The 24,445-nt window shown below is 42.6% G+C and overlaps 4 protein-coding genes across 7 annotated transcripts; 3 read left to right on the forward strand and 1 right to left on the reverse strand.

Moving 5' to 3' along the window:
* The first annotated feature begins 802 nt into the window (after positions 1–802).
* LOC127770083 (B3 domain-containing protein Os01g0723500) lies at positions 803–7,736 on the forward strand. The gene is made up of 4 exons (XM_052296073.1): positions 803–1,252; positions 1,549–2,026; positions 6,037–6,380; positions 6,495–7,736. Exons 1-4 carry the CDS (start codon positions 1,154–1,156, stop codon positions 6,789–6,791), a joined length of 1,218 nt encoding a protein of 405 aa, XP_052152033.1. The 5' UTR covers positions 803–1,153; the 3' UTR covers positions 6,792–7,736.
* Positions 7,737–8,432: 696 nt separating this feature from the next.
* LOC127763230 (ribose-phosphate pyrophosphokinase 3, chloroplastic) lies at positions 8,433–12,203 on the forward strand. Its single transcript, XM_052287876.1, has 7 exons — positions 8,433–8,833; positions 9,606–9,921; positions 10,005–10,100; positions 10,192–10,260; positions 10,360–10,488; positions 10,647–10,746; positions 11,799–12,203. Exons 1-7 carry the CDS (start codon positions 8,466–8,468, stop codon positions 11,930–11,932), a joined length of 1,212 nt encoding a protein of 403 aa, XP_052143836.1. The 5' UTR covers positions 8,433–8,465; the 3' UTR covers positions 11,933–12,203.
* A 1,050-nt stretch (positions 12,204–13,253) lies between these two features.
* Positions 13,254–18,879, forward strand: LOC127775203 (B3 domain-containing protein Os03g0120900). 4 transcript variants are annotated; one of them, XM_052301548.1, is made up of 7 exons: positions 13,254–13,678; positions 14,574–14,975; positions 15,443–15,755; positions 15,829–16,221; positions 16,305–17,362; positions 17,471–17,489; positions 18,745–18,836. In XM_052301548.1, exons 1-5 carry the CDS (start codon positions 13,613–13,615, stop codon positions 17,288–17,290), a joined length of 2,160 nt encoding a protein of 719 aa, XP_052157508.1. In that variant the 5' UTR covers positions 13,254–13,612; the 3' UTR covers positions 17,291–17,362; positions 17,471–17,489; positions 18,745–18,836. The 4 variants fall into 4 exon arrangements, with proteins under 4 accessions (XP_052157508.1, XP_052157500.1, XP_052157492.1 ...); XM_052301540.1 differs by lacking the exon at positions 17,471–17,489 and having other exon boundaries at positions 18,741–18,879; XM_052301532.1 differs by lacking the exon at positions 17,471–17,489 and having other exon boundaries at positions 18,745–18,877.
* Positions 17,500–23,468, reverse strand: LOC127775195 (putative ABC transporter B family member 8). Its single transcript, XM_052301521.1, has 9 exons — positions 23,084–23,468; positions 22,865–22,919; positions 22,587–22,765; positions 20,944–21,401; positions 20,311–20,851; positions 20,049–20,228; positions 18,667–19,947; positions 18,131–18,537; positions 17,500–18,032 (listed from the first exon to the last, which is right to left on the reverse strand). The coding sequence occupies exons 1-9, from the start codon at positions 23,333–23,335 to the stop codon at positions 17,681–17,683; spliced, it is 3,705 nt and encodes a 1,234-aa protein (XP_052157481.1). The 5' UTR covers positions 23,336–23,468; the 3' UTR covers positions 17,500–17,680.
* Positions 23,469–24,445: the final 977 nt, after the last annotated feature.

A 24,445-nucleotide genomic window follows, 5' to 3' on the forward strand; every position in this document is an offset into this window, starting at 1 on the left:
TTTTATTTAGACTTAGAGGGCACTGAAAATGAAAATCTTAGTTGAGAAAAAATGGTCTATGAAGAATTAAGCATCAACGATCTACTATGAACAATAAGTGGACAACCTGTTTAACCTAACCTTTATTCAACTCTGGGAAAACCACTGCATAACCTCCATTATTGGGCACTTTTGCTCTGATCAATTTTTTTTACCACCAATGATAGGTGGTATGCTTTTGATGTGACAACAAATTGAAATATACACTTCCATCCAAAAAAAGTGAGCTCTTACACAGTGATATCATGATGCCTCAGGCACGCTTTCATGTGACAACAGTATATGTTATGGCTTATATATTGTGGACGCATCGCATCCATTATTTTGGTGTCATGTACACGTCCTCTCGCGATAACAGTATCCAATATTTCACTAGATATCAGAGCATATTTTGTACATAAAGAATATCACACATTATTACTATATAATTAGCACGTATAAATAGCCATCGCACATGTTTATCATTTATCAACCCATGCATCAATCATGTAGCATGGTTTTCATGAGCAGCCGCGCCTCCGTGTGATACTATCAAATTAGATTAGAAACACAGCGTGTGTATGCAGCAATATCCACCGGCCCCACGGAACGGGCAGTACCAGCTACCTGTCACAGACATGTGGGCCCAGCTTAACGCTAACGCGCTGATGGCCCCACATGGCAGCGACCTACCCCCTCTGTCCCTCCGTTCCACGGGCACACCGAGCGTCCACCGCCCCCCGCGATATCCGGGGGTTTAGGCGATATTTAGCCACGAGAGGGGGAGAGGAGAGTAGGAGACCGACGCTTGATACATCCCTCCACTCGGCGCGGCGCCGCGGCGGGCGGACGCGACGCTGCTGAGTGAGTGATGAGTGTGCGAATGTGTGATCGATCGCGACAGCCAAAAAACTGGCAGGCCCCGGCCTCAAAAGCCGAGCTCTCGCGTCTCTTTTCCTTTCTCTTCTCCCGGCCCCCCGCGCCCCGCGGCGCGCGCCAAGCTTCTCGCTCTCCTCGCCGTGAGAGTGAGCGCGTAGGCGGCGCGCGCACCGCTGCTGCTGCTGCGTGAGCATCCGTGCATGATCGATCGGCGCACGAGCAGTGAGAGTTGGAGAAGCTTTATTAGGAGGGATCGATGCCGGGGGCGGGAGGGAAGAAGAAGTCGCCGTGGGCGTCGGGGGAGAGGCGGCCGCACTTCTTCAAGGTGCTCGTCGGCGACTTCAAGCAGCGCCTGGTGAGTGCACGAGTGCCGGTTAGCCAGCTTTTGTCTGGCATATGTGCACTTAGCTTACACTTGTTGCCATCGTGCGAAATATGGCGATCACAATTTTGGATCGGGACGATGGCTAGCCAATACTTTGCGCAGAGAGAATTCGTCACGCTAGCATGCATGCATGCATTTTCTGCAAAGCGAGCTTTGCATGCGTTGCGTAGTCTCGAAACAATCTTTTATATGCACCATGCAAGTCTCGAAATAATGTCATTTGTGTATATATATATGCATCATGCATGCATGTGTGAATAATGCAGAAAATCCCGCCAAACTTCTGCAAGCACATCCCCTGGGAGGAGTCGAGGAAGGCCAAGGGCCTGAAGGAGGCGTCCATGGCGGCCACCCTGGAGGGGCCCAGCGGCCGGACGTGGCTGGTCGTCATCCGCCGGACGGCCGAGGGCACCTTCTTCACCTCCGGCTGGCCCAAGTTCGTGCAGGACCAGGCGCTGCGCGAACTCGAGTTCGTCGTGTTCCGCTACGACGGCAACACGCGCTTCACCGCGATGGTGTTCGACAGGACGGCGTGCGAGCGGGAGGACCTGATGGGCGGCGGCGGCGGCGGCGGCGGCGACCGGCCGCGCAAGAAACGGGGTCGCCCTAGGACGGCCGCCGCCTCGCGTGATGCCGCGCGGCCCAAGAAGGATTCGGTTGGGAAGGAGATGGTGACGTACCGCGCGTCGCCTAGTGGTGGCCAGCCGTTGCAAATCGTGGACTCCAGTTGGACACCGGAACCAGGTAAGAAAAGAACCACTATTATACAGTATACTCCCTCCATGATAGTAAAAAAAATTATTTGGAACAATGTTTAAGTCAAACCTTAAAAATATAAATCATAAATAACTCTCAAGTTGTTGAGTTTGAAAATGTAAAAATTACATGAATAGATTTGTCTTGAAAAATACTTTCATCAAAATATACATATATCATTTTTTAATAAATATTTTTATAGAAACAAGAAGTTAAAGTTGTGTTTTGGAGACCGTGTCGCTGTCCAAAACGATTTCCTTTACGGGTACGGAGGGAGTATATACTATCTCCGTCACATATTACTTGTCGCTTTGAGTTTTTGTTTATAATGTTTTATCATTCATCTTATTAAAAAAAATTGGAATTATTATTTATTTTGTCCGTGACTTGTTTTATTATCAAAAATACTTTAAGTATGATTTATCTAATTTTATATTTGCACTAATTTTTCAAATAAAACGAATGGTCAAATGTTACAAGCAAATGGTTAAAGCGACAAGTAATATGGGACGGAGGTAGTATTAATTTACTCCATCCGTCTCGCGGTACAGAATGTTTTGGTTTGTGTAACTCAGTTGACAAATATAAAAGTATAGTAATATATGCTACACTGAATTAATAATGTATAAATTCTACTAGTAAATATTCGTTTCGTCTTAAAAGTGTTGCTGAATCCTCCTGTAAACTTTATAAAGTTAACTAAATTTAAAGAAGTTTGATTTAGATCCAAAATGACAAGATATGAAATGGGAGGAGTAGTGATCTATTTATTATACTAGAAGATTCCCCGCGCGTTGCAGCGAAAATTTTAGCAATAAGATAAGTATGATATTTATCACATATCGTAGAACAAAAATAATATATGTATTTTGCACCACAAGCAGAATACAACATCAAATCAAAATAAGAAGGTTTAACTTGGAGGATGTGGATCGTAAAGACCATCTCTAATTAAAGGAAAAGAAACGCAGGATTCAGGATAGGAACTTATATTTCAGAACTAACAAATAATTACTATCCAAAGAAGAAATGTTCAGTACTTGTGCTGGCAGTGCTGCTATATAGCTAAGCTTCAAACATAAAGGGCTTTAGAACGACAATCATACCTTGTAGAAGATTTGAGAATGACCAATATTAACAATTCAAATCGGTGAAGGGAAACTTTCTTTTTCCTTTTCTCGGAGATCCCAAATTGCTGCAGTGGTGTCAATAATCCAGGCGTGGCAGGAGGGATCAAATATTCTATCTTGTTGCTAGGGAAGTTTTGGACGACATACACAACACAAAGAAAAGAGTGCCTAAATGGCAGAGTGCTATATAGTGGCTTTAGTGGGGAGAAAAAAAATGATAACAATTGTCTGTTAATTAAGCCTTCTAATTGTCTGATAATTAAGTTTCATGCATATGGCCTCTTAGCTTCTTGGATTTATGGACATATTCTGCCGTTTTAGAACAACGTAGTAATGGCGCCAGCTACATACATGAACAGTGGGAGATAGATAGCAACTTTGCTCGTGCAAATGAATGGCGTTTAATTGTAATCCAACGACTGTAGCTAAATGTAATGACGTGGCTAACTCACAGTGCAGAGAAATAGTAATTAATGACGTTATAAGATATATAGATATAGATAATAGTGTACATCCATTAATCTATCTATAGCTAGCTAGCCTCCAAAAGAAACTCTCCCGTTAACCACAAAAAAGATATGGTCATTGATCATCATCAGATGTTGATGATGACAAATATTGCAAACTGCATGAAGACTCTATCGTGTTATTGCGGAAAATTAAGTTACACTATGTATATGTATAAATAAGATGTAATATGTTTAATAGAACCAAAAAAGGCTTCCTGTGTTTTATATAGTTTGCATATGGTTGCATATATAGTGCGAGGTGAATATATTTTATGTTTAATTGATACTAATGAATTTTGACCTAAAAATCATTAAGATTGTATGGTTTTACGAGAGAAGGAAGAAGAGACGATTTAAACCATATGAGTTGGCTTTTAAAATCTATACTCCTTCAAAAAGTAGTAGTAGTTATATGTGGTGGTGAGTGATGAATCTGCCACCACCCCAACCACCAACTCCCTATTATTTTAGAATAAAGAAATGACATGTGGGGCTAGAGGACCCACATGATAACCACCAACTCTCTACTTATGGGAATGGAAAAATGATAGTGTGAGGTCAAAAAATTCACATGTCGGTAACAATTTATATAGAAATTAAAAGATAATGTATATAAAAATAATGGTAATAACTGATTAATGATATTTTTTTATTAATTAGAACCCCTTTGCAACACGTGGATAATACGCTAGTAATAGAAATTCAACGAGGCCAGTGATTTGCCACTTAGACCCGTCTGTCTAAGAGTATGCTAATAGGAGGGCGCCCTTATGGACATGCGTGTAGTGTATGTGCATAGTCATGGAGTGCATACTCTGGTTACAACAAAAAATAAACATTAATAATATGTACTATCTCCGTTTCAAAATATAACTACTTTTAGCTCCCAGGATTTGTTCCAAAATATAACAACTTCTCTATCAACATTCTCTTCCCAACCAATCACAACCATTCACTATTCACTTTTATCACTCACCTCCACTACTCATCCAATCACAACTTTTCACCATTCACTTCTACTTACTTTCTTAATAACTTAGTTAAACTTTAAAACTTCTTATATTCTAGGACGGAGGGATTACAAGGCGCGAGTTGAGCTAATTGGGCACTTAAGAAAGTTCTTGCGCTACAAAGATGATTAAGAATACCATATTATCATAACCACGAATTGTATCAAGAATTTGTGTTAAATAAATCGTACCATTAGATAATTTGGTACAATGAATTCATATATTCCCTTCAGTTATAAATATTTAGGCCCTGTTTAGTTCCAAAAACTTTTTTCCAGAAACATCACATCAAATCTTTGGACACATGCATGAAATATTAAATATAGATAAATTAAAAAACTAATTGCACAGTTAGGGGGAAATCGCGAGACGAATCTTTTGAGCCTAATTAGTCTATAATTAGCCATAAGTGCTACAGTAACCCACATGTGCTAATGACGGATTAATTTGGCTCAAAAGATTCGTCTCGCAGTTTCTAGGCGAGTTATGAAATTAGTTTTTTCATTTGTGTCCGAAAACCCCTTCCGACATCCGGTCAAACGTCCAATGTAACACCCAAAAATTTTCTTTTCACGAACTAAACAGGCCCTTAACGTTTAGGGCAAGTGGGTAACTTGACCATCATGTACAAGACAAGTTTTTCATACGGTTCCACTTCCAAAGTCGCAACATCACTGAATTTCCTGCCAAGACTCCATTTGAAAGATGGGCTTGAAGAACGAAGGTGAAGGGAACAGCCTATATGAGGGTCCAACTACTAAACCCCACAAAGAGAAACATCCAAGGCCCACTCCCACTCCCACCGGCCCGTGATTGGTACGTACTCCACTTTAGACGATATCAAATCATCAAATCCCTGGACAAATTTACCGATGTCGCACATCACGTCACTATATGTCAGGCACGCAGCCTAATGCTGCAGAAAGGCCCGGGTTTGCGCTGACAGTGACATGACAAAATTATATTGAACCATAACTGTGTTTAGTTCAGCGTAAAGTTTAATTAAAATTGAAGATGATGTGACTGAAAAGTTGTATGTATGACAGATTGATATGATGAAAAAAGACTGAAGTTTGGATCGAAACTTTGGATCTAAACACAGCCCATATATATATATATATATATATATATATATATATATATATATATATATATATATATATATATATATATATATATATATATATATATCTATATATATATATATATATATATATATATCTATATATATATATATATATATATATATATATATATAGCTTGTGCGATTTCGTTGCCAACTGTTTTAATTTGTTGTTAGTATTACACAACTATACGTTACTCAAAAGCTCCTAAGTACTCTTCTGCAGGATCAACGGCGGTCAAGAACGAGGAAGACGCCGACGAGCTCCCAGTGTGCGAGCTCCCCGCATCGTCGGCGTCTCCGCCGAGGCACGTGCCCGAGGGGGCTCTGGACGCCGACGGCGGCGCGGCGAGGCGTGGCGCGGCGAAGACGCGGAGCCTCCAGGACGACCTGGCCCTCGCCAGCATCCCGCCGTCCATCCGGCGCTACAAGGGGTACGTGTCCCGCCGCCGCGCCGTCGCCACCGCCGAGCGGCAGCGCGCCACGGAGATCGCCCACGCGTTCCGGTCCCCGCTCCCCTACTGCGTCATCCGCATGAGCACCATGCACGTCTACTACTCCTTCATGATGGTGCGCGAACAACTCTACTCGATCGATCGTATGTACACACACAACACCTGAATCGTGTGACAGCCTGATGAGCAGATTTTGTGTGTGTGTGTGTGCGCGAATGTTAATATGCAGAGGTTTCCGACGGGGTTCTCGAGGCAGCACCTGCCGCGGGAGAGGACGGACGTGGTGCTGCGAGACCCGGGGGGGAAGGTGTGGTCGGTGCTGTACATCCCGAACACGCGGGACCGGCTGTCGCGCGGGTGGTGCGCGTTCGCGCGCGGGAACTGCCTCGAGGAAGGCGACTACTGCGTGTTCGAGCTCGTCGCCGCGGCCGAGTTCCGGGTCCACATCTTCCGGGTGGTCGAGCCGGCCGTGCCAGCGGTCAGGCTCCGGAGAGTCACCGTCACCTGTGGCCGCGGCCCCACGTAGTTGGGGAAGAAAAACAGAGCAATTTGGATTGGCAAGCCCTATGAATGAAACTTAATAATTCAGGATTCAGAACAGGGCAAAATAAGCTGGATCGCTGTCTTCGGTATTGCTCTGTTTGTTCGGGTTGGTGTGGGCGTGTGGTCGTGTTTGTCAGCGTGCAGGACTGCAGATGGTTGGTCCAACACGTACCCCTGGCCGCAGACCCCAACCGTACTGGAGATTTGGAACAACGGAGCTCTCGCGACTTCGCGTATCGACAGATTTGCTACTACCAGCGTGCAGCTTACTAGTAGTAGTTAATTAGCTTAATCTTCGCGTGGATAACGGCGACAGGTGCTTTGCCGGCACGTGGAAATCGACGCCGTTCGTCGCAAAATCGTGCAGCAGACTGACCGCAGCCTGACTGGAAATTTGCTGCTACTAGACGATGATGCCTGATGGAAGCGATGTGTACGTCATCATGTGGACAATTCGAGTACCGTTTAGCCCATCCCACCAAACCCCCAAACACCGTGCCCCCGCCGGAGGCCAACTTCGCTTCCCGGAAAGTTTGATCGGGTGTCCGCGGCCAAAGTAATTTCTGATTTCTCTACCTCATTTCTCTCGTTTCTAACTTAGAAAACTCGTCAGGTGGTAGACATTCTTGTATAGAACGGGCGCCAACGCTGGCAGTCTCACTCTCACCCATCAGTCTTGACGGCATATTACTACGGCATTGGTGGAAGCTAGAGAGTGCTATTAGATGGCTTTAGAACATCTCAGAGGCCATTTCCCCACGTTGATGTTGACTGTTTACTGTTTAGAGGGCATTATTTTGTCCAAATTGATTCTTAACCATTGGGCAATTTAACAAAACCAAAGCTTTTTTCCTTTTCTCTTGGATGACGACAGATGCCGGTTTGTGATCATTTGTGTTGTTTAATTAGGGTCCTATCCGTCAAATACTGCAACATCAGCCCACTAAATTTTCTAAGACAATTGCTATGCATACAACTCAGTCATCCGACTCATGTACGAATTTAATCAACGACTATAAATACTGCAATGTATATGAACATTCTCTTATTTAATTGATCTACAACTATAAATTTGAGTTAAACATATAGCAATACTCATTTTCTAAATGCTTACATCATTCTGCGTTTATGGGTTCTCACTTTAGCTCCTTGTGCCACCTAAATTAAAAGTTTAGTAGTAGTACTAGCAATAATGCAATACTACTATATCTAGTCCCAACACCTGTGGAGACCATTTTAATTTAGTCCGAGTTTCGGACAAAATTCACAAAGCAAACACCCTAAAAAGCGACGCGCACCTAAACACGTGTGACGCGAGCGGCGAGCCGGAGAGCGTCATGCGTCCCAACAAAACTCGGGCGATTCGCATCCTTATCGGCTGACCAGTTCGGGCATACGCCACCCCGCCTTGTCATCCACCGCGCCCACCCGCCCGGCACCCGCACACCGCCGGTGCGCGTACGCCGCTCCGTGAAGCAGGCTATAAATCACGCGAAATCTCGCAAAAAAAAAAAAACGCATCATCTCCCCGGCACGCGCCACACGCGTATGTAACGCAACGCACCGCGGGGACTCGCGCGGCTCGACCACATCAGTCCCAACGACCCCCCCCCCCCCCCCCCCCCCCCCCCGGGCCTCGGCAGCGGCGCGGGCAGGGATGGCAACGGCCGCCTCCGCCTCCCCCGCCGCGGCGTTCGGCGCCAAAACCCGACGCCCGGGCCCCAGCCCCAGCCCGAGCCCCGCATCCGCATTCGCGAGGCCTTCCCCCCGCGCCTCGGCCGCCGGCAGGCTCCACGCAAGCCTCCACCTCGGCGGCGCGAGCGCCACGGGCAGCAGCATCGTCAGCAACGCCAGCGGCATCCACCTGGCGGCCCCCGTGCTCGCGCCGTTGGCCGTGCCGAAGATGACCGGCGCCGTCGGGGCGCACAAGAACGTCCTGCTCTTCCACTGCGAGGAGATGCGGGAGCTCGCCGAGCAGGTGGTCGCCCGGAACGACGACATCGAGCTGCGCTCCATCTCATGGAGGTCCGATTCTTACCCGCCCTTTGTTACTACCATCTCGTTGTTTTTTTTCCCCTGGAGTCCTTAATGTTGCGATTGTTTACCATTAATTGTTGCCCGAATTTTGCATCTGGCCAACCAAGTATCTCAACCGCTCCTTAATTCGTTTGGTACATAATGGGAATCTTTCCCGCTACATGGATGAAAGAGCGCTCAGTGGGAAAGGATATCTGAACTGGAAGGAGTTTTCTTGAATGTTTCCCGAATTGATACATCGGCGCTGAACAATTTTTGCTTTGTTTCACAATTAGTTCGTCGGGATTACAAAGCTCTACCTTTAACCTTGGCCCTTAATGGAACAGGGAAAGGTCAATATGAAAAGTGAAGCTATATATATCTGCAGCTCTAATATGATCTGGTAGCCGCCTGTTGTGTTTTATTGGGGGCTTGGGACCTGTGGGAAAACACAAATTTGCTGCAGTCAGCGCACTGATATTTACATTTTTGCATTCAAAATTTAGTTCCATTGTACTACCTCCATTCCTGATTGATCAGCATATAAGCAAAACGAGTATACATTATCGAAATTGACTTAAAGGTCAATACTTTAATTCTGTAGTACCTCTATCAAGGGACCTAGAATTGGAATGATAACTCATTAGGATGTTCTGACTGGTAATTTTGCAGGTAGGAACAATCTTTTTATTTCCTAAAATCTATCTCAGAGAAACTTATTATACTTCATCAAAATTAGTCCAAACTTATCTCTTACATTTACTTTGGTACCATTTTTCAGGACATTTGCCGATGGGTTTCCAAATTTATTCATCTCGAATGCCCACACAATCCGCGGACGACATGTTGCTTTCTTAGCATCATTTAGTTCGCCAAGTGTCATATTTGAGCAACTATCAATTATATATGCTCTGCCAAAGCTGTTTATTTCGTCATTCACTCTTATACTCCCATTTTTCCCTACTGGGACGTCTGAGCGGATGGAAGATGAAGGAGATGTTGCCACAGCCTTCACACTTGCTAGAATTTTGTCAAATATACCAATATCAAGAGGCGGTCCTTCAAGTCTAGTGATCTTTGATATTCATGCTTTGCAAGTAAGTAAAATTCTTCCATATCAAATGCACTTGTCCTTTTTAGACGGCAACATGAAAATAACTTGTACTTAACAACATATCAGGAGAGATTCTACTTTGGAGACTCAGTCTTGCCATGTTTTGAGAGTGGCATTCCCCTACTCAAAAGTAGGCTTCAGGAACTACCTGATTCTGACAATGTGAGTTCTCTGACTACATGATTAAAGCTTTCATTTTTCTTGACAGCGTTGATGAAACGTAGACTGATATACTCCTTTATACTTTTATCAGATAACCATAGCTTTTCCTGATGACGGTGCATGGAAACGGTTCTATAAGCAACTTCAACATTTCCCAATGGTAGTTATTTTTGTCTGACCACTTTCAAATCCCAACAAGAAATGGTGTTCCTATGTACTGAATATTGACCCTCTGATTTCATTAAACGTGTCTCGGTAGGTTGTATGCAACAAAGTTAGAGAAGGGGAACAGAGAATAGTACGGATAAAAGAGGGGGATCCTAGAGGCCGCCATGTTGTTATAGTTGATGACTTGGTACAGTCAGGTGGTACATTGATTGAATGCCAGGTAATTAAATTTGTTGATAAATCATCAGCTCATCTGGTCTTGTCATTGAGGAAGTTTATTTCACAGCAGTTAACCTTTTAGTGTACTTCATAACTGTTTGTAACTATGTAGTTCTCCTGTCTTCCTTTGATTGCTAACTTATTCAATTTTCTTTCCAGAAAGTATTGGCAGAGCATGGAGCAGCAAAGGTTAGTGCATACGTGACACATGGCATTTTCCCCAACAAGTCGTGGGAGAAATTTCAGCCTGATAATGGAGGTATGTACACAAAGTTTTAATATTAGCATTGTAGCAAGTTTCTTATATATTTTATATGATTCCTTGTTAAGAATTTTTTGAATCTAGAGGCGTTAATACAAACAAAGTTGTTTGTTTCTCATTTGACACCTTTCCGTAAATTCATTGGAACTTATATGTTTTCCAATGAATGGCATAGATCCCTGGTAGAGTTGGTAGGTTGAATTGTTTTTCTTTGTTTAATAATTAACCATTTGTTCTTTTACCAATTCACCTGCCTGCTACTGTACTTTTTATTGATCAAGTAACGTTTTCCAATCAAGAGAGACTACCCTTCATCTTGGAAACCTAGGTCATATTTATCTTTTTATTAAGATAGCTTCTAGTTTCTACCTGCAAATTGGCCAAACTTTTAGCTGTTTGTACGGAATAAAACTTTGGGACATCAAATATAGACCATTGTAATAATACTGCAGTGAGAGATGCATAAGGACTTCTTAAGTGAAAACCAAATAGATTTTCATCAAATACCTTAATAATGCAGTCACTGAGTCATAACCCTCATTAATCATCATACAGTTTTGTATGGGAACATCATGCAAAAATCCTACTCCCTCCGTCCCAAAATATAACAACTTTTAGTCCTCAGGATTTGTCTCAAAATATAACAACTTCTCCACCAACATTCTCTTCCCAACCAATCACAACCCTCAACCATTCACTTTTCCCACCTACCTCCACTACTCATCCAATCACAATCCTCCACCACTCACTTTTACCTACTTTCTTAATAACCGTGTCCAACTTTAGTACTTCTTATATTCTGGGACGGATGGAGTATTTGGTTTTTGTTGATACTTTGCTAGTTGCGTAGGAGGCTTCAACTTCTAACACAACATAAACAAGAACATAATCATGCTCTGGTCGAATGTTCTTCTTCTTTTCTTTTTGAGACCAATGAATTTCTGTTTTTTTTTTGTTTTTGGCTATTGTAGCACCTATTGTTGTTGAAAAATCTGTTGTTTATTCGACTGATATAGTTACTAACTACATTGTGTATTGTAAAATTTCAGAGGGTCCGGGTCATGGGCTAAGCCACTTCTGGATTACTGATTCATGCCCTCTCACAGTCAATGCGGTCAAGGACAGGCAGCCGTTTGAAATTCTCAGTCTGGCAGGACCTATTGCTTCTGCTCTTCAGATTTAGCAAATTCACTATGTTTGCTTGGCCAACCGGGATATTGTTTAGTTCATTCTTCCCCCACATTTTCAGGCTCTTGGATTTTTTTCTCTTTCTAGAAAGGATATGTTCTTAATGTTTATTGAAACCTCAGGTGAAAATTCCATGAATTGGTTAAACGGCAAGGATATTCATAGGATAGTTTGCTTAATAATCTGACTGAAAAGAAGTCAACGAGTCGAGCTATGTTCTATAAATAAAACTGTCCAATAAACTTTCTGCTGAGTTTTCTCTTGCATTTTTTTTCTCAGCCTGTGCCATATTTTATCACTGTAGTTGTGTAGTTGTGCCTGCTACTGTCGCCAAGTGATGTGCCGCCTTGTTTTTTTGAACCGCTGGTAATGTGCGGTGTGCCTTGGCTAGTTGAACGTACTGTTTCTTGTGGTCTGTCAGGTCGACCACACATTGATAGTTGAAATGCTGTCATTCACTCACCCTCTTTCCCTTGATGCCCAATGCGATTGGACAATCGGCAATGTAAGGGCTTCTTTGCTTCGTTGCTATTTTTAATCTTTCTAATTTTTGGCGTTATCAAAGGCCGTGGTTAGATTTAAAATTTTTTCTTCAAACTTTCAACTTTTCCGTCACATCAAATGTACATACACATATAAGAAACATTAAATGTGGAAAAAAAACCAATTACACAGTTTGCATATAAATCGCGAGATATCTTTTGAGTATAATTACGCTATGATTTGACAATGTGATGCTACAACAAACATTTGCTAATGACGGATTAATTAGGCTTAATAAATCCGTTTCGCAGTTTACTGGCGGAATCTGTAATTTGTTTTGTTATTAGTCTATGTTTAATACTTCAAATGTGTATCCGTATGCTTAAAATTTTTTTGGCACACGAACTTAAACACAGCCAAAGTTAAGGGCAATGTAAGGGCTTCTTTGCTTCGTTGCTATTCATGGAATAAGCGACTTGTTTTTAGCGATCTAAAAGTAAAGGCTGAAAAATAAGCTTCAAGAAAAACCTCAAAATCAGTTTTAAATTTAAAGCTGAAAAAAATAAATTTTGACCGATAAACATAAGAAAAAAAGATCATATAATACCTCTAAATCAGTTTTAGGAATAGATAGGTGGACTTTTGGTGATCCTCTTTATCACCATCAACCAAAAACCCCTACAACTCTTGCGCTGTACCATCGAAACGACCGAGCGCAACGCCAGCGGAAAGCGGACGTGTGAAGGGAAGCGTGTGCTCCTCCTCCGTGGACTACTTTTTAACCGTGACAAGTCGCATCCGCCCTGGACGCAACAGACGCCCAGCATCGAGCGCTCCCCACTTCCCCCCAAGTAGGCGCAGGCGCCGCGCCGCGCCGCGCGCCGCCACGTGCCGATAAAGAAGGACCGCCCCCTCTCCCTCGCTCTCTCGCTCGACAAGCGGAGGGAGAAACGGCTGCGGGGCGGGCGCCGATTCCGCGCGCCTTGCATTTAGGCGGCCGCACACGACGACAAGCCGAGGAGGCCGAGGAGAGAGCCGCTCGCTCCGCCTCCCCCCTCATTCACTCCGCCATCAACGCACCCCCCATCCAACCACCACTGACCGTCGCCGCCTCCCCCCCTCTCGTCTCCTCTACTTTCCTCTTCTCAGGAACCGAACCGAGGGAAGAGATCTGTATTCGCCCGCGGTCTCAATGGAGGAGGTGAGGAGGCATCATCACTTCATCAAGGTCATGGTCGGCGAGTTCGCCCGCCGCCTCGTGAGTGCTCTCTCTCCCTCTCTCCCTCTCTCCTGCCTACCCGTAGGGGCCCCCCAAACATTGACATATGGAGTACTAGTATGGTTGCAAAAATTGTGGCATCTTATCTGGCGGAGATTGATAATGGATGATGCATTAATTAACATATACATGCATCTATTTTTAGCCAACCATATGCTATGCTCATTGATAATGGATGATGCATTTGGTGTCATATATTTGTGGTCTTTGTTCTAATAGACGAGATGGATATTGGTAAATATATAAAGGGGGAAATAGTTTTGTAGTGTCTGATAACATGATTATATTTGTATACTAACTGTTGTACTCCCTCCGTTCCGTTTCAGGTTACAAGACGTGTTGATTTTGATCAAAGTCAAACTACTCTAAGTTTGACTAACTCTGTAGAAAAAAGTAGTAATATTTACAACACCAACATAGTTTCATTAAATTTATAATTGAATAAATTTTCATAATATATTTGTCTTGGGTTAAAAAAATTACAACTTTTTTCTACCAAATTAGTCAAACTTAAGTAGTTTGACTTTGAGCAAAGTCAAAACATCTTATAACTTGAAACGGAGTGAGTATTAGGCAAGAAAAATAAATTGTTGGTGGCATACTAACATTCATTTCCTTGTGCATGCATGATGCATGTGGTCTGATAATGCAATTCGAGTTTCAGATTACGAGCATTGATATTATGCTTGTGCGACTGTGCGTATTATACAAGTACCCCTACTATATGTGAACAATTTACTGAAAGCACACAGAGTTGCATCTTGCATTTGCATTTCATCTCCTCTCAGCAATGGCTTTGACGGCCAAGGTGCTATCTCGAATCATGCAGAAACGGCTCAAAATATGCCCTAACTCCTAAAGCCTCTATATGTAGGAGATACCTCAAGGCTTCCTTATTCACATTCCAGAGGTGGACCACAGTACTTTTGATGCTTCATTACCATCATCTGCCAAAGGCACGCTTCAGAATTCAGAAGGGAAGACTTGGCCTGTTGAGCTAGAGAAACTTGATGGCCATGTATTTCTGACCACTGGATGGGCTAAGTTTGTGGAGGACAATTCTTTGAGGGAATATGAGTTCCTTCTCTTCAGATATGATGATAACATGCATTTCATGGTTTTGCCATTTGGTCTGAATGCTTGTGAGAAAGTAATTCGGTCTTCAGGAAGTCCACAAGGAAAACTTCCATGTGATATATTCTGCTGTACTAAGAGGGGTCGGGATGGTGATAGACTAACAGAGGCAGCCAACAGTCTCACGCCTAGTCATTCACAGGTAGGTTGAGATAACAAATGGATCCGTTATGAGGTAATATTATAGTGTAATCTCAAATAATTAAATCAGTTTCATACAGGTCGTTTTTTTTGCCTGTATTTTTTTTGAAACTAAATTTTTTTTTGAAACTATTTTTTTTGCCTATACGTAGTTCATATGGAATCACTTTGTTTGAAAATAGCTTTACATTTGATTTTTCAAGTCTGTTAGAATCAATATGGAATACCAGAATACCTGACTCTCTAAAAACACAATAAAACTACTGTTCACTTGGGAATCTTAAGGTGCAGAACAATTATTTCAAGTAACTTTAGGAGGTTTGACGTTTTGAAATGACTATTTCTAACTTGATTTTTTCCGTTTAATAAGTTCCACCTTGGGAACAGGCAGGATATGAATTATAAAATTGTTGGTTTGTACCTTAGTAGTGATGTTGTCTCGAACTGAAAATTTTATACAACTTTTAGGTATTGCAAAGGACAACTCAAGGCCATGAGCTTATTTCACCACAAAGTTTCCCTGATCAACATGAAGTATGCGGCTCGAAAGATGGGTTAGATGAACACTTATCACTGAACGGGCCAATGGAGGATGATAAAGCTAATGCGATAGCTGAAGTAATGAGCATATTGGATGTTGACAAAGTGACAGTTGAATTATTCTGTGCAATGCTTGTTTTCTATAAATGGAATGTGGATGCGGTGGCAGAAGACTTTGACATATGTAGGGGCAAACCGCAAATTCAGAACCTGTTTCTGAAGCACAAACTTCATTTTCAATGTAAGTTTTTATCGCCTCGTCTTCTGTCATTCTTGCACTGCTAGCATTGACAACACATCCTTCTGTATTTCAGTTGATATTGTAAAGAGGAAACTACGAAAGTTCTTCCCTCCAGATGATTATTGTTCTTCTCCAATACTTGAGAGTAGGAAGTGCAGCCTTGAGGAACCTAAGTTGTCTAACCAACCACTGCAATGTGACTTGACAACAAAGAAGTGTAGGCTAGTTGATGAGCATGATTTATGTAATTTTTCTCAGAAAAAGAGAAGGAAGCGAGGTTCATTTTGTAGTCCTGAAACTCCACGAAGATCACCAAGACTGGCACGCCAGAATAATTCTCATGACAGTGCAGAGAATACATTGAAAGAAAGATCCGAAGAGCGACAACCATCACCAGCCAGCATGATATATCAGGCAGAGAGCAGATCAGAGCAAGCATGTTTATGCCACGATAAAACAGACAGTGGTATTCTTAGGCTCCTCTTGTTAGAAGTATTGTGTAATGATTGATATTGTAGTTTGTAGTTAAATCTGTTTGTTTCATTTCAGGTTCATTATTTCAAGACTCTAAGAAAGTTAAACCAGCACATGGTGAGGTGGATTTATGTGAAGAGCCTCAACATAATCAAGGAGAAAATGAAGGGAATTTAGATCAAGTCAATAATAAAGAAACTGATGAAGAGCAAATAGAAAGAAATGCGGTGGAGACCTCTGAGTCATTCACAAGGAGAGGTTGCATCAAGTCATCGCCAGCCAGTTGTGAGGTGCCAGCATGTTTGAGAATAAACGAGTTATCTTTGACATGGAAGCCCGCTGAACATGTCAACCCTCTTGAGAAAGTTTTACTTGATATCCAACGAGACAATTTCATGAAGACCATCTCACATGTTCAGGGAATCATCCGAAATCATCCTTCAGACCTACTGACTGCTGATGTAATTACAGTTGTTGTGCAGAAAGAAATTTTTAAATGGAATTGTTGTCTTAAGGATAGGGATGCTCAAAGGATAGTGAATGCGTTACTGGAACATGCTAGAAAAATCAAGGAGATGCACAATTTTAACTCGGAGATGCGGAAGGAAGAGTTTTCTGCAAAGCTGAAGGTTCATTTGAAGTGGCAGCTCAAAGAAGTAGAAACTACATATACCTCATTGGAGTTAGATTACAAGAAAGCAACGAGTGATGATAATATTGCTTTCTCAATGCTGCATGATAAGAAGAAGAAATTGCACAATCTTCAGGATGAGATAACTGGCTTGCAGCAGTCGTTGGAGATGAAGAAGGATGAAATGCAGAAATTGGCTCATCAAGTTGCTGAGCATGAGAGTGTATTTCAGAAGTCTTTAATGGAAAGATTAAGGATTAAGGAAGTTATGAAGGGTTATGAGCAAACTCTTGCTGAAGTTAAAGTTCAGCTAACTTCCACTGAAGTTGGATCAATTGATATAGAGGCATTGGTGAAGGTAGAGATGGATAACATGACCAAGGAAATTGAACTGTCTAAGGAAAGCCTCCTAAACATCACTTTCCATTAATGACCAGAATGGTGATGTCATGATCATGTTCGGTTGCAAGTAGTTCTTCTATTGACGGCATTCTACATTATGGTAATCCTTTTTGTTATCTTGAAAGTTTTAACCCATAATATGTAAAGCAACATAGCAGAAGCAGAAATACAATAGGGCCATTAATGGACATATTGGTTTGTTTTGCAGAAACTATGCTATCTGATAGGTGAGTCCAGTTATGTACTAGTTTGCATTTATTCATATCTTAGACCTCTTGAAAGACAAGTTCTAGGTAAGATACATCTTCTGATGACAGAAGAAGAAGAAATTACCCCAAAACTTGTTAAGTGGCACTGATATTATGCTATATTAAGTTGTCATGTCACTTATGGCAGTACTTTACATTATACAAGCAGTTTATTTCTGAAGAGCCGCTAGGTTGTAGAATGCTCCTTTCTTACTCATGAGGTGTGGATAAGTACCACGTTCCACTACCTTACCCTCTCCTAAGAAGGCAATCGAATCTACATTCTTGATTGTGTTCAGTCGATGTGCCACCACAATTGTAGTCCTTCCTGACATGATTCTATCAAGGGCTTCCTGCACAACTTGCTCTGACTGTGCATCGAGAGCACTTGTTGCTTCGTCAAGTAGAAGTATTGCTGGATTCCGGATTATTGCCCTCGCAATTGCAATTCGTTGCTTTTGCCCTCCTGATAGTTGTAATCCATGCTCACCACAGTCAGTATGATATCCGTCCTTTAGAGATCTGAAAAAGAATATACTTTAGTACATTCATAACTGGAATTCATTTAACAGGAACATTGCTGCACTGTATATTTGGAAAGGAAAACTTGAAGAACTTACGATATGAATTCATGTGCATTTGCAGCTTTAGCAGCTTCCACGATCTCGTCTTCATCAGCTTCTGGTTTACCAAAAGCAATGTTGTCCCTGACACTACCAGAAAATATTGCAGGCTCCTGGCTAACAAGGGCTGTAAATCCTCGATACCAAAGGATATCCATCTCCCTCACATCCATACCATCAACCTTTACAGCCCCTCTGTCAACATCATAGAACCTCTGGATCAAACCAATGATGGTAGATTTTCCACAGCCGCTTCTCCCAACAAGACCAATACTTGTTCCTGCTTTCACATCCAAGCTAAAATCCTGCAGGATAAGGCATTGTGGTCTTGTCGGATATGCAAAATCTACCCTTTTGAACTCTATCCTTCCTTGTATTTTGTTCTTCTGATTGTCCTTTTCCACCTGCAATTTAGCTGTGTTATTTTATTCTTATACAATCTAGCACAACAAGGTCATTATTTAGCTAGGCTGCCGATCTCTTTTCTAATATTTTATACAATGCTCATGAAAGTGGTCATGAATATATGATACCTGTGAATTTTGTGGAGAGATAGATTTCCTGTCTAGCACCTCAAACACTGAAGCAACTGCATTTGCTCCCTTAGCCAGGTCGGATGTCATGCTGCCAGCATCAGCAATCAACTTTCCTGTACTCACCAAGACAAAAAATGTTTTGAAGACATCACCTGCGGAGATCTCCCCAGATTGTGCCAATTTCCCACCATACCAGAAGTCAAGAGCCCATGACAAGAATGAAAGGCAAGGTGACAGTCCAGTGGTGATCCCGGCCACCCATGATTTCTTCCTTGCTCTCTTCAGTGGTTCCTCTTGTGTATGCTCAAAGAGCTGAAGAACCTTTGATGAGCATCCAAAAGAGGTCACCATCCTGTGGTTGTAAACAGCTTCTATAGCAATCTGAGTACTTTGGTGCTGAGCCTTTGCTAAGTCCCTTGACACATTTGAGAGAACTATCTTTTTGGCATAGTAGCATATCATCGTAGTTGGCTGTACAGCGATCATGACAAGAGCAAGTTTCCAAGCTACTATAAGGCCCATTGTCACTGCAATTATAATTCCAGAAGCTGTCTGAAGCAGTAGGGAAATTCTATCTGCAACAAGGGTTTTGACAAGAGAAGCCTCATTGCTAAGCCGAGAGCACAGTGAACCACTTGAATTAGTTTCTTCATCAAACCATGCTGCCTCAAAGGTTAAGATCTTTTCAAGTACTTGGACTCTGATACGCCTTACTAGATGCTCTCCCATGTAAGCAAAATTGTAATGTTGAAGTAGATTAACAACAATGGATATCACCGACAATGAGCAGAAAATCAAGGCATAGCGGCTGATAATTGCATTCATCTCATTGAGATCTTGAACAAAAAATGCAGCAATCATTCCTCCGATGGTTATAGCATAGATGGGCTGCAAGGAACCATATACCAAAGCAGAGAGACTTCCTATGACTGCTTGTCTCCACTCTGGTGCATTCATCGCAAGAAGCCTGGAGAAAGATGGTGCCGGGGGAGAAACAGAGGAATCGGTTTCCTTTGAAATACCTGGTGTAAGTGGCATTGGACTTGCTCTGGACATACTGAGACGGCTGGTACTGGTCCTTGCCACTGAAGAGGCCCTAAATTGGTCACCACCTTCTTGATCGATGTAGCTCACCATCTTCTGCAGTTTCACAAGTCGTGAATATGGGCCACCCTTATTAATCAGTTCATCGTGTGTGCCAATTTCAGCTATAGTGCCCCCATCAACCACTGCAATCTGATCGGCATTCTTCACTGTGGAAAGCTTATGAGCTACTACCTGATCAATTTAAATGTATAATCAGCGCCACGGTGCCAAACAATTGTACAATTAATCTTAGCATTGTAAAGTAGGGCAGTGGAGGTGGTGACGATGTTTACCAGTGTTGTTCTTCCCATAGATGCTTGGTCAAGTGCATGCTGCACCAGCTTTTCTGATTCTGAATCAAGTGCACTTGTGGCTTCATCGAGCAAAAGTATAGCCGGGTTCTTGATGACTGCCCGTGCAATGGCAATACGTTGCTTCTGGCCACCAGATAGCAGTGCTCCACGCTCGCCAATCTGCAAGGGCAGGGCATGCAACCATAGAGCATCAGACACAGGGATAGGTGCCATAATACTTGTTTCCTTGTGATGCACATACCTTAGTCTCATATTCCTCAGGAAGCCCCCTTATGAAGTTGTGAGCATTTGCTGTCATGGCTGCTGCATAGAGTTCATCCATTGTTGCATCTGGTTTGCCAAACAAGATGTTCTCTTTTATGGATGTACCGAAGAGTGCATGATCTTGGCTGACAAGCCCCATCTTGCTCCTGATCCACTTGAGCTGGAGTTCTTTAATGTTGACACCGTCAACCTTGACAGTTCCTTCAGTGGCATCATAGAACCGTTGAACCAATGCTATTGCGGTTGACTTGCCGCTGCCACTGGATCCAACCAAGGCAACAGTTTGCCCAGCAGGAATCTGGAGGTTGAAGTCTTTGAGGACCGTCATGTTAGGCCTCGATGGGTAAACAAAGCGGACAGACTCGAACTGAAGCTCTCCCCGGACTTGATCCAAAATAAGTCCCTTGGGGTCATCAGCATTTATCTCTGGCACACGGTTTATCCGATCGAGAATTCTTGTGGCAGCAACCGACGCTTCTGTGAAATGCTTCAGTTCAGGGAGTGCCATTCCAAGGGATCTGCAAAATTTTAGTAGTATGGTCATGTTTAATCTTCTGTCTACCAAATGGATTCATGAGTTCAAAAGGGAAGAGAGAACAGAAGAACATACAGGCCGCCCAAAACGAAGGAAATCCCTGCAGCATATATCCTTCCTCCGCTTTCATGATGGTACATCACCAGTCTACTGCCGTACCAAGCGAGGAAAGCCCAGATGGCGAAGGAAAGGCCCGTGAATCCGACAGCCAAACCTTTCGCAATACCTTGTCTAATCCCCAGCTTGATCGTCTTGTCAAGAACTGCTGTGTATCTCTGGATTATCCTTTTCTCAGCAGTGAAAGAGTAGACAGTCTTGATAGAGCCAAGAGCTTGCTCAACCAACGAGTTTGCGTTTGTGTACTCGTGGCGCGATTGTCGGGAGAGGTACAGGAGATACTTGCCGTAGATGAGCCCTGGAATTATCAGGAGCAGGACCAGAGGAAAAGAAACCAGAGCCAGCCTCCAGGAGAAATATGTGGAGAATGCCAGCCCAGAGATGAAAACTGTAGAGTGCATCAGAAAGAGTGGAACCTGTTCCAGATGAAAAAAATGGAAGCAAAGAGAAAAAATCAGTTCAGTTCTCTGCTGTTATTTATTCTTGAATAACAAATCCTCAACGCTGAATCATGCTGTAGGTAATTAACCTTTTCTTTTCCAATGTGTTTTCCGTTAACTTTGCAATGTCTAATTATAATTGTCTTAATTTCCTCAACTGTTTTTTGCTGCTTCGGTGTTTCATTAATTACCAATCCCATATCGATTACTGAACTTGTGAATAACGCCACAACCTGAATATTTTGCCTTGTTATCTGCTCCCGTCAGAATTACTAGGATACTGTTCGTATATTATTATGCAATCATTTTGTCTTTGCATAAATATATAAGAAACTCATCATGGGCTCAAGGTGTCCATATTCTTTTACGTTACGTTTGTGAGAGAAAAAAACAAATGCATGTGATCCTACAATTTGTGTAGTCTATAAGTGCATTATTGTCATGACAGTTGTTGCAAATAAAATAGTATCCCTCATGATGCTGGATTCCAAATCAAGTGAGGTGTAGATCAACAAATTAAGACTTCTTACAGTTTAATTGTTTTCATGACCAGGTATCATTAGTCAAACTATTTGATTCACTGCTGATTCAGTGACGACCTATAAATCTAGGACTAGCATATCTCTCACACCGGCACAGGGAGACCTGCATCGCTCTGCACGTGCCATCCCCTTCGTCTTAAAAAAATAGTGGTAGAAGTTCTATACTACAGAAGGAATAAACTTCCAAGTAAGTACTGTACTTGTGTTTACTTATAGACTGAAGCATAGGGTCGTTGACAAACAAAACATATACAAATTAAGGCATGGGGTCAGACAGACAAAACGTAAGTCCGGGTCAAATGGGGCTTAAGTTACTACTGTGATGGAGATTAATTACTTCCTCTGTTCTTAAATATAGACACATTTAGAATTAAAATTTTTACACGATATAAACATTTCTGTAACACTAATTTCAATGCATGGAAATCACAGCATTTTCAACCAATCAGGTATTTAGGCGAGGAATCCAAGCAATTTGAAATTTAAAATTTGACCACTGAGCTTACTGAAAGAAAAAAAAAATTCCCCTTACATCTTAAAATTTGCAAAACAACGTAAAAATCCTTATACTAAGGAACAGATAGAGTAAAGTGAAAGGCCGGATCAGAGATTAACTAACCTTCTCACTGAGAACTTCCTGAATGAGCGAGGCGTCCTTGGAGATGCTGTTGATGATCTCCGAGGTGGTGGCCTCCTGCGAGTCGAAGAAGCCCACCTCCTGCCGCAGTATGGCCTGCAGGTACAGGTACCTGATCCTCAGCACCTGCCTCTCGCTCGTCCTGCTCCAGCAATACCCCTCTGCAAAAACAAATTAAGCCACATGATTTAGGTAAATGCATCCGTACGTGTGATTAATTAGCAGGCAGTAAGTGATGTTCTTTTCTTTTTTTTTTTTACCCATAAACGCCACTGCCAGCACCGCGAACGCCAGGTACACGAAATTCAGACAAGACTGCACGCACAGGACGTCAAAAAAAGAAAGAGCAGCAAAAAGTTAGACAGAAATGTTGCTCGATCGGGCGAGTGTACAAATATACATGCATGCGTGTGTGTTCTGTGCAGACAAGGTGATCGACGAATTCACTAGACCGCGAGTGTGACTGTGTGACGACGAACCTTCTCGACCTCGCGCATGAAGTCCACGCCGGTGGCGGCGGCGGCGCCGCCGTGGGCGCCGGCGCGCGCGTACCCGAGCGAGTTCATCACGTCGCTGGCGAAGATGAGGAGCAGGTTGGTCGAGCACCCGTCGCCGATGGCACCCAGCGTGCCCAGCGCCATGAGCAGCACGTCCACCCGGTCCGCGAACTTGAACATGCCACGGAGGCTCCGCCGCTCGCCGCCGCCGCCGGTGGTCGCCGCGGCACTCATCCTCCTTAATGGTGCACTCGGGTAGAGAGCGAGAGCGAGAGCGAGATCGAGGCAGGTTGAATTGAGAGGAGAATTCGAAGAAGCAGCAACTACGGATCACTTGATTTGTGCTGCTGCTGCTGCAATGGCCTTTGGCACTCTATGCTAGGGGTTTATATAGTAGTAACATATCACTAACACACGCATGCTTTTTTTTTTCTTCTCCTTGTCTTGTTGGCTTTGCATGCATGATGAGGGTGCACACTGCATCACATTGCAACATAAGGGTCGATGATGAGTTGGAATTCAAAGCATGTGACCAAAGTTGAGAGGCAACTAGAGATGCCATTGGCTTGGCCAGTGAGGCGGCTGATGACTTTGTTTATGCGTATAATATTAACAGCGGTTTTTTTAACTTTTAATTTTCCATTATGTGCTCCGTAATGCTTTGTTAGTAGATATATGTGTACCTTATCTTTAATCATGTTAGACTTTTGATGCCAATTGGAGCTAGCGGCCGGTGGTATGGTAGTGTTTTTGGCTGGTTTTTGTCTATGATAAAAGTACAGGGTTGGTAACTGATCAGTTAATTAGTGACGTTGCTTTTTGGGAGGTAAAGTTGACAAGACAAAGGAGCTGTGTTTTCAACCCTATCTAGTATTTAATTCCTCGGTGAATTATAATTAGTGTAACACATATACTTCAATTATTGACCAGTTAGGATATTTTTCTTCTGCTACTCCTAAATGTTAAATTCATTTTCTATTCATTATCACTGATGTACAACTTGAGATCAAATAATCATTCTAATACATCATTTTCTACATTCTGTTTCTGCCTACTAAAAAGTAAAAACATTTGACTTCTTAAATTTTATATTGCTGTTTATATCTCATGGGAAGTATGCTAAATACCAGATTAAATTTTGTGTATATATGTTAGGAGATTTATGGAAAAACCTAAAAATGTTTGACCACTAACACGGAATTTTTGGAGATTAGTGTTTGACTGCACATAATTTTAATCTGCACAACTTATACTAACCTTCAAAGCATATACATGCATCATGCACACTTACCATGAATGAAAAGTGTTGCGTGCAGATAGCTTATCATTTGCAAGTGATGCTGC

This window comes from Oryza glaberrima, chromosome 1 (genome assembly GCF_000147395.1).
Source record: "Oryza glaberrima chromosome 1, OglaRS2, whole genome shotgun sequence".
Taxonomy (NCBI): domain Eukaryota; kingdom Viridiplantae; phylum Streptophyta; class Magnoliopsida; order Poales; family Poaceae; genus Oryza; species Oryza glaberrima.

Excerpts from the sequence above, each read along its gene's own strand:
- LOC127770083 (XM_052296073.1), top strand. The coding sequence starts at position 1,154 with ATGCCGGGGGCGGGAGGGAAGAAGAAGTCGCCGTGGGCGTCGGGGGAG. Across the intron at positions 1,253-1,548 it reads GCGACTTCAAGCAGCGCCTG|AAAATCCCGCCAAACTTCTG; the intron begins GTGAGTGCACGA and ends TGAATAATGCAG. Across the intron at positions 2,027-6,036 it reads CAGTTGGACACCGGAACCAG|GATCAACGGCGGTCAAGAAC; the intron begins GTAAGAAAAGAA and ends ACTCTTCTGCAG.
- LOC127763230 (XM_052287876.1), top strand. The coding sequence starts at position 8,466 with ATGGCAACGGCCGCCTCCGCCTCCCCCGCCGCGGCGTTCGGCGCCAAA. Across the intron at positions 9,922-10,004 it reads TTGATATTCATGCTTTGCAA|GAGAGATTCTACTTTGGAGA; the intron begins GTAAGTAAAATT and ends ACAACATATCAG. Across the intron at positions 10,261-10,359 it reads AACTTCAACATTTCCCAATG|GTTGTATGCAACAAAGTTAG; the intron begins GTAGTTATTTTT and ends GTGTCTCGGTAG.
- LOC127775203 (XM_052301540.1), top strand. The coding sequence starts at position 13,613 with ATGGAGGAGGTGAGGAGGCATCATCACTTCATCAAGGTCATGGTCGGC. Across the intron at positions 13,679-14,573 it reads GCGAGTTCGCCCGCCGCCTC|GAGATACCTCAAGGCTTCCT; the intron begins GTGAGTGCTCTC and ends CTCTATATGTAG. Across the intron at positions 15,756-15,828 it reads GCACAAACTTCATTTTCAAT|TTGATATTGTAAAGAGGAAA; the intron begins GTAAGTTTTTAT and ends TCTGTATTTCAG.
- LOC127775195 (XM_052301521.1), bottom strand. The coding sequence starts at position 23,335 with ATGAGTGCCGCGGCGACCACCGGCGGCGGCGGCGAGCGGCGGAGCCTC. Across the intron at positions 20,229-20,310 it reads CTGAGGAATATGAGACTAAG|ATTGGCGAGCGTGGAGCACT; the intron begins GTATGTGCATCA and ends CTGCCCTTGCAG. Across the intron at positions 18,033-18,130 it reads AATGCACATGAATTCATATC|ATCTCTAAAGGACGGATATC; the intron begins GTAAGTTCTTCA and ends ATTCTTTTTCAG.